Genomic DNA, 8,451 nt, shown 5'->3' with positions numbered 1-8,451 from the left:
GGACGTCATGCTCAGCATATAAAGCTGGGGGAAGAACAAGGAAGGGGGGGACATTCGGAGTGATGGCGTTTGTCTTCCCAAGTCACCGTTACGCGTGATGGAGCCCTGCTTTCCTGGGGATGGCTGAACACCTGCCTGCCCATGGGAAGGAGTCAATGAATTCCTTGTTTTGCTTTGCTTGTGTGCGCAGCTTTTGCTTTACCTGTTAAACTGTCTTTACCTCAACCCACGAGTTTTCTTGCTTTTACCCTTTCGATTCTCTCCCCCATCCCACTGGGGGGGAGTGAGCGAGCGGCTGGGTGGGGCTGAGCTGCCGGCTGGGGTGAAACCACGACAGAAAGCCATCACTCTTAGTTTAAAATAATGTCAAATTTTAATTTTGCAAAAATAAGCCTTTGAATCACCTGAGAGGAACAGAGAGATCTTTAGAATAACAAATGGAAATGTGTTTTAAAACAAATATTCACCTGACGAGTCTGAAAATTAACACTGCAGCACTAAGCACTAACCTAGAAACCTCGAATAAGAGTGAAGCCCACTTTTATGGCTAAATTTAAGACAAACACAAGCAGAAAAACAAATTAATAACAACAAACATTTATTAACTTCTGGTTTTAGTGATACAGAATGTCTTTTACATGTTGCTTACGTGTAGAGTTCTGCTTGCAGTCTCCTGAAGAAATACAACAGCATTTCTCCCAGTTAAATCAATGAGAAAGCCCAGCTTCACCTTCTGGAAAGTAGTGTAGCCCTTTCTCTCAATTGTCCAAGTTCTCCTGAAAACAAACAAAAAACCCCATGTGTATGTGTTTTAGAGAAAGAATTCAAGGCAGGTTTAAAGGAACCAGCAGGAAGAGAAGGACGCAGGATGGAGGGACGGGTGATCCGCCTCCCGCTACAACCCTCTCCTGGACCGATTTCATCCCTGCCCCTGGTAAAATGCGCCAAGCGGGGTCTGTAAATCTGTGTGAGCAGGACGGCGCTTTCTGTATGACCCATCCTTCATTATTTTGACGGTCATCTAAGGAAGCAAGCTGAGCTCCCAAGATACCAAGATAAGGAATTAAACCCTGAGACAGAGAAGCAGATGGGAAGTTTGATGCTGGCTTCAGTAAGACTTCATTGAGGTGTTTAGCAAAGCCGTGCTCCACGGCTATACGCTGAGTTAGCTGGTGCGCATGTGTGGGGGGACGCTCTGGGCATCAGTGACGAGCCGAGCGAGGCGGGTGGGAGAGGTGAGAGACACAAAGGAAGAGCCATAAACATCCAGGCAAACATCACCGCCACCTTTACATCCTTACCCATCCGCCGCAGGCCTCAATGTAGCTTCTCACTTGAGAATTTCCATTAATCGCATTTATGAGTTGTCTGGGCTGCACCACAGATGGGATTTTCTTAGCAACATGCATTAGCAATTTCACAGAAACAGAGAGAAAAACTCTCTCATAGACCAGCTCGGGGTTCTGGTTACTCCAGCTCCTGCTGAGAGACTCCACGGCAGCCCCAAACTTCTCCATCTGCAAGCATCGAGAGGGCAGTCTGAGCTTCTTTTTAAATGACAGTGTGATAAATAAGTCCTGGCTCAAAATCCAAGATTGAGTTAAATTCCTGCATTTGCTGCTTCTACCCATGACTAGAGCAGATGACCCCACAGCTTCCTGGTGATACCTGTACAGCGTAGGACATTCAAGGCAGGGCTCTCCTTTACTGCTGCTTGTACAAACCGCAGCAGTGGGAAGCGCGACTGAAGGACCGGGGAGGACAGCTGGCAGTCTAACCAGAGCTGCAGCAAACCTGAAGCTACAACTGCCTGCAGTGCTTGCACCAGAAGCGTGCTGGCACGAAAGCTCTGGCCACAGGGCAGGCTGGAGCCAGATCACCTGCAGCAGGCTGGAGCACCTGCTCTGCCCCTCTCACCACAGTCTTCCTCCTTTCCCCCTCTACACACTAGCTGCCCCCACCAGCTCCAGACTACAGAGCATCTCCTGCAGTGACAGGCCGGCCCAGGCAGCTCCAGGGCTTCTCAGGTGATAAAAAGCAGCTTCTTTGGAAGAGAGGAGGATAAAAGGCAGCTCGCACTGTGCCTTGTCCAGCTTCTGTCCTGGTGGCTCACACACCGCCCGTGACACAGAAATGAAGGGAGGCTGCGGGGCATCTGCCCCTTTCCCTCAGACCCGCGACTCCTTGCAGCATAAGCTGTGCTGCTCCCCAGGCTTTTGCTATTCTCCAAGGCAAGGTGACACAAGGCTAGCCTACAGACAAGGATCTGGCCAGGCCAAGCAGGACAGGGTGTGCTTTACCTTCCCCTTGAGCACTTCAGCAAGAGCCTCTGAGGAAATCATGTTGCACTTTTCAAAATCCATGTTGCACTGGTCCCCCATCTGCCGCAGGCGACTGGCGACCACGACTGGGTCAAACCTGGTTGGAGGCTCTCCTGCAGACTGCACAGGGTCTAGAGCAGAGAGAGCAGGGTGAGGGGTTTCAGCATAACGCATTAAAGGTGGAGAAAGAGAACATACGCTGGCAGCCCAGCCTCTTTAGCTGTATACTGCATCCAAAACGCTGCCTTCAATGGGTGCTACGGTAGTTACTGCCTCAAGCACTCAGGAGGTTAACGCAGGGTAGACCTATGACAAGACACATTGGGAAATGTAAAACCAAAGTCCCTAAGAAATATCATACAACCATTCAGGTGTTAATTGATTTACAGGGAGCAAGGGGCTCTGTACTATGGGTTTGTCCAGGTCTCTTTCCTCCCACCTCAGCTGCTTCATGCCCAAGTCTCAGCTCATCCCCTACTCCTGTTTCTCCAAGGGCATCCCTAAGGCCTCTCTTTTACCCCTCCGGGTTCCGGCAGCTCCTTCCTCCCAGGCTGCCAGAAGCAAGCAAGGAAGGTCAGAGGACTCAGAAAACATCTCATCTCTCTCTTCTGACTGCAGTGGCACAGCAGCATCGATCAGACGGCAAAGTCCTGCCTGCATTCCCCCAGCATTTCAAGGCTGCAGATCATCGTGTGCAGTCTTCGGAGAATTTAGATATTATACTCAAGGTCTCTTCTGAACAAGTGCAAATTGCAACGTTTCAAAGTCTCATAGTGACTCAAATTTAGGAAGGTTTTCAGAAAGGAGCAAAAGGCATACTTCACAAATCTCAAGTATATAAAACCATTAGAACTTCTCAGCTAAACCACTTAAAGGGGGGGCGGGCGGGGAGCGCCTCAGTTAAAACATTTTTCCCTTAAAGCAGCCTGAGGGGAAAAAAACAACAACAGAGTATTATTTATTTTTTCTGAATATTACCAAAACAAGGTTCAGCCAGAAGGAGCTACCCCACACTGAAAGTTTCAGCCAAACCATTTCCATGTTTGACAAAGTCATAAGGAACTGAAAGCAGGATCTTTTGACATAAAGTGGTGGGCAACTATCTGGAGGCATCGCTTCCTGATCCAACCCTGCTCCCTCATTCAGCCCCTAATTCCAGCTTCGCTCGTCTCATTCAGGTGCGCTCGGCGCCTGCAGCCCTGGGCAGAAGCCTGCATCTCCCGGGGGTCTGGGGCAGTTTCACAGTGCTCAGGACAGCAGAGGCAGAGGCACAAGCATCTAATCCAGGAGAGGGAAACAAGCAATACGCTAATGGAGACTTTCTTCAGGCAAAATGACAAACTTCCATGAAGCTTTTGAGAAATCGACTTTGCTTGCTATCTGGTGTCAGCAAGATCCCAGTGTCTCTTGGGACATTTTATCTGGTTTGTTGCCGAGAAAATAATGGGAAAAGCCATACGAATACAGGCTAAATTCTGGGTTTCTTGGCATTGCCCAGCAAACCAAAGTAGCCCAAATGATATTAGGAGCTTTGTGAAGCAAAGACCACATTCTGCCTTACGTGTTAAAGCAACTGTTTTCATCCAATAAGCAATATGATCTTTCTTTTTGATAATGACAATTAAAACTTGTCCCACCCCATTGGTTCGGAGCAATTTACTCAGGACCTGCGGATCTGTGTGGGGCACAGCAGCCGGCGGCACCTCCCCTGCCAGCACTGCCAGCTACCAGCACCCGCAGCCCCAAGGAGTGGAAAGCCGTGTGGCCGTCCTTCACAGCCCCCATTGCCAGACCCTGCCAAGGCAGACTGCAGCTGTGGGCTGCCCAAGATTCAAACAACTTTACCTTGCTCTAACTTTCCCCCCAAAAGAGAGAGACTTGTGGAAGTCATCACAAGTCTGCATTTTAGGAAACCCAACAACCCCAAGCTACAGCCTCCTTCCTTTAAGTTTTCAGTCAAAACTCTCCTCTCTCATCTACAGCAAACAAACCATTTTTTCCTTCCACACAGGTCCTACCTCCCCAGTCTGTCTCCAGGCTCCGGCAGTCACTCCCATCTTCACCTGAGAGGTCAGAGAACAAGGCTTCCACAATGCATTCTGTCTGCTCCTCGAAGGTTGCCATTTCAGCGTGTCCCCCCGCTGCAGAGTCGGCAGGGACACCACTGCAGCTGCTCTTCTTTGCAGGTGAGCTTTGCCTCCGGATTTTGGCTTTCCTGGAGCCGCACAGGTTCTTCCTTCTGGGAAGAGTATGACCCCAGACTCCTCCCCCGGAACAGCACATGCCAATATTTGCTCTCTTAACTGTCAACATTCAAGCTATGGGTGTGGTTTAGTTTCAAAATAAGTAATTTCTTTTAAGATCAACTGAAATAAATACTTACAAGTTATCGAAGACTGTTGACCTGTTCATTCATCAGGAAGGGTGTCTGGATAAAAGGCTAGAAGCTCCAAGTCCCATCCCAGGCAAAGACTAGACTCAGTCTAGCCACAGCAGCATAAGTGATAGCTTGCCAACAAGCTATCAACTTTTTTCTGAAAACTGCATAATGCCGATGCTCCAATGCAGCTCTCCGTAAGGACAGGAATACAACATATGCATAAAGACACTGGAAACTGTTAATAGGAGCTGTGCTACAGCTGACTTCTTATCATTCGTAGGTAGCTCACCTGTTACAGTAATTTGGCATATGAGACTGAAATATATTGTTGCACAATTGCTCCTTAAAGCCTTGCTTCAGGGAGGTTGAGAGGGAAAAGCCCCGTCTGACACAGAGGCAGGAGCTGGACTGCAGCTCTCTCCGGATCCACGGTAGTGATCGGATGACTCCATCCTGCAGACTTCAGGGTTGAATGAACAAATACTCCGGAAAACAGCCAGGAATGAGTCACATTTTTATTAGGAAAATCAGCAATAAAATCTAAAACCTGTTGTTTAACAGTGGCAGCAGTGTTTCAGTGAAGTGCATGGAAGGCATATTGCAATTTAAAGGTACAATACAGACATTAAAAGAAATGAAAAATTACAAGAAATCTTACAGAATAGGGTTAACAAAGCCACTCCTTATGGAGTACCATAAAGCCCTGTTATGGTAACCAATGCACCTCAACCTTAAGCCAAGGAACCTTCTTCAGGGTTTCGCCGCTGTGTAAAACATGGCTCTGACAAGGACACTTTTCATGACACTGTACCAAGTCCAACTCTCTGTAACTTTCAGCAGAGCAGATGGAGTGCTGTCAACATGCTCTTCAAAAAACAAGTCCCAAGGCTGGCCAGAGTGTAACTTCAAAAACCGTAAAAATTTAGTCACAGCACTGCACCATCTCGTGTACTGTATTGTGAGGACAGGATGACAGGACTGCACAGAAGTACGTACTACACAGAAAACAAACCTTTAAGTACCCATTCTAGTTACAAAGTAACAAAGGGTAAAAATCAGTATCAGCAAAAATTTAATATTCCATACAGGTTAATTATCTGAACAGCAATTCTTCCATTATTGGTGTGAGCACCGAGGACTGACAGCTCACTGACATGGCCGAATGCCTTATTAACTCACGCAAACACATCATACACAACCTGCACACTCCTGCATTTTCTTACAGTAGCTCTGAGAGGGGAATTTCAGAGAGGGCGATTCGTGATTGCAGTAACACAATTCAACTAGAAAATACACTTCTTTCTCTTGAAAGAGAAACATACTGTTTCTAGTGAGCACGATGTACCCTGTCCACCCATCTCTGACACAGCAGAGCTCTGTTCACCCGTAAGTGAAGCTACTATCAAAATCCGTCTATCAGACAGAAAACTAAACCACATGTAAAGGGAGCCAAGAACTAAATACTTCTCTCTTCACTGCACTGTTCCTCTTAATGCGAGATAAGCAGCAGAGTCCTCTGAACTGATTTTTGAATTATTTACAATTCTCATGAAAAAAACTCTCCAAAACACATCCCTGAATTGTGCTCATTTCTGGTTCCACCAGTCACGTTAGTGCCTTGTGACAATCACCATAGCTGCCACCACTTCTGTGACTCATGCCAGAAGCAGTGGGCTCATGAATGCATTACCTTGTCCTTTCCCCAGCCCAGAGGGAGGACAGACCGTTCACCCTGCCCCATTCACCAGCTGCAGCAATCCCATACCTGCGAGCTGCAGCTACTCCCACACCACATGTCCTTGCTAGGCCCAGCTCTGCTCCAGGAAAGGGCTGCTAACACTCCCACAGTTTAAAAGTACAAAACCAGCAGCAAGTATGGCAAATGAAGCCAGAAGAAGAAACTTTTCCTGTGCCCCGAGCAAGCAGCCTACTGGTAGCCGTGAACAATCAGGACCCCAGTCCGGCAACTGCCCCCACGACCGTCCTTAACGCCGAAATAAAGGTTTGCAGCGCCTCCGGCTTTGCCTCACTCTGCTTCACTGAAACCTGCATCTCTGAATCTGCCGCCTCAAGCAAAAGCTCTGTTAGGAAGAGGCAACCTGCGTCATCCTGAGCACTGAGATAAGCTTTCCATGGCTGGACGCCAGCTTTGCTCATAGCAATAGTCTGGATGTGGACAACGTGAAGAGCCGTCTGTATGGTATCCGGATGAACAGTCCCACACCAGGGCAGGGAGAGGTGGCAGCTCATGTCCAAGCTCAGCCAGGTCTTCTCAAACTGTTCTGCAGTCAGGTAAACATCAGGAATTAAGGTCAGGCTGCCTGTATTGGGATGAACCTTGAGGACTTCTTTACTCCCTTCAGAAATCAGTGACTCTGAAATGAAACCACAAACATGTGAGATGCGGCATATAAGATGCAGCTCCCAATTTCACAAAGAACATCTTATGCAGCCATCAGATGAAGAGGGCTGGAATCACAGTGCCTTCAGCAGTGATCAGCCATGCATTGCACAAGATAGTCAGAACACTAAGACAGCATTCTCAAAGCACTGTGATCATCTTCTAAAGAAACCCATGTGAGAACATCTACTGACAAGGGGAAAATGGATCCCAGATGAAGGTGAGGCGGGTTACCTGTGTCGCTGTTCCTGGAGTCAGTACAAGAAGAGCAAGCATAAGAGGGTTCTGCTGGCTGGTGAGCAGTGACGAGTGCCCAGCGTTCTCTGCCATAAACTGGTGCAAGAGTATTAAACTCTGAAGCCCATGTATTCACAGGTCGCTCAGTTTGGTCTTCCAGGAGCCCCAGAGAGGGGTCAGACTTGGGGCTACACAGGACCCATTTCACTTCTTCCACACCAGACTGCAAAAGGCGATAGTAGAACAATCCACGGTCTCGTACTGCCATATCCATCTCCTCCTCTGGGAATCAGAGAGACATAATTTATGTAGAATTCTATCATCCAGATTTCCCCGAAGTACTAACCCTTAATTACTAAAAACAGATTCCCAGGGATACAGTGTAAACCTGTTACACTCACCAACCAGACAGCTAGGGGCCATGTAGCAGCCTAAGGCATAAAGCCACCTTATCTTGCCGTCCTGGATGGTCCCTTCACGATGCTGACACACAGCATCCATGCACTGGGGACACAGCCAAACCAGGTCCCAAAAAGCCTGTACTACAGCTTCAGTGAAACAGAATGAAGGGAACCCACCTATGCAGTAATAGAGCAGTCTCCCTAGCATGTCCTGACACTCAGCAGGACGAGACAGGAAAAGTCGCACCAATGCTGTCAGAAGCTCCATCTTCACTGCTGGGAACATCTCCGATTTCACGTTCTCCACAAACTCCTCTAAAACATAGGGGGCATTCGGTACTTTCTCACCATGTGCGCCCAGGAGCCAGATCAGCGCGCGCTTGCCCTGAAGGAACCACAGAAAAAAATAGCAAACAGGCGCTGTTTACCAGAAAGACAGTGCCAACATGAAATAAACAGATACGAGAGAACAAGTCTTCTAAAGATTTCTGATCTTTGCCCACCAATCGTGAGCCAAAGGAAAGCCAAACAGTCATTGTCCACCCATCCTCAACAGCTGCAAGCCCAAGGCACAAAGCCACCTTACCTCACTGTCCTGGATGGCGTCCTCACAGCTAGGCAGTGCCTGACACACTGCATCCGTGCACTGGGGACACAGCCAAACCAGGTCCCGAAAAGCCTGTACTACCGCTGCAATGAAACAAAATGCTC

General features: G+C 48.2%; 2 protein-coding genes across 2 annotated transcripts in view; both read right to left on the bottom strand.

The window, feature by feature from the left end:
- Positions 1-758: 758 nt before the first annotated feature.
- Positions 759-4,445, bottom strand: BCL2L15 (BCL2-like 15). Its single transcript, XM_009331930.1, has 4 exons — positions 4,340-4,445; positions 2,301-2,452; positions 1,302-1,517; positions 759-776 (listed from the first exon to the last, which is right to left on the bottom strand). Exons 1-4 carry the CDS (start codon positions 4,443-4,445, stop codon positions 759-761), a joined length of 492 nt encoding a protein of 163 aa, XP_009330205.1.
- Positions 4,446-5,873: 1,428 nt separating this feature from the next.
- AP4B1 (adaptor-related protein complex 4, beta 1 subunit) overlaps positions 5,874-8,451 on the bottom strand; it is a 5,613-nt gene continuing 3,035 nt past the window's right edge. Inside the window, exons 4-7 of the mRNA XM_009331929.1 lie at positions 8,327-8,442; positions 7,918-8,125; positions 7,337-7,621; positions 5,874-7,076 (exon numbers count right to left, since the gene is read on the bottom strand). Coding sequence (XP_009330204.1) covers positions 6,649-7,076; positions 7,337-7,621; positions 7,918-8,125; positions 8,327-8,442 — 1,037 coding nt within the window. The 3' untranslated portion in view covers positions 5,874-6,648. The remainder of the gene's footprint in view (positions 7,077-7,336; positions 7,622-7,917; positions 8,126-8,326; positions 8,443-8,451) is intronic.

This window comes from Pygoscelis adeliae, unplaced genomic scaffold (assembly GCF_000699105.1).
Source record: "Pygoscelis adeliae isolate BGI_AS28 unplaced genomic scaffold, ASM69910v1 Scaffold189, whole genome shotgun sequence".
In the NCBI taxonomy this organism is placed as follows: Eukaryota; Metazoa; Chordata; class Aves; order Sphenisciformes; family Spheniscidae; genus Pygoscelis; species Pygoscelis adeliae.
This window is presented reverse-complemented; position numbering and strand designations above follow the sequence as displayed.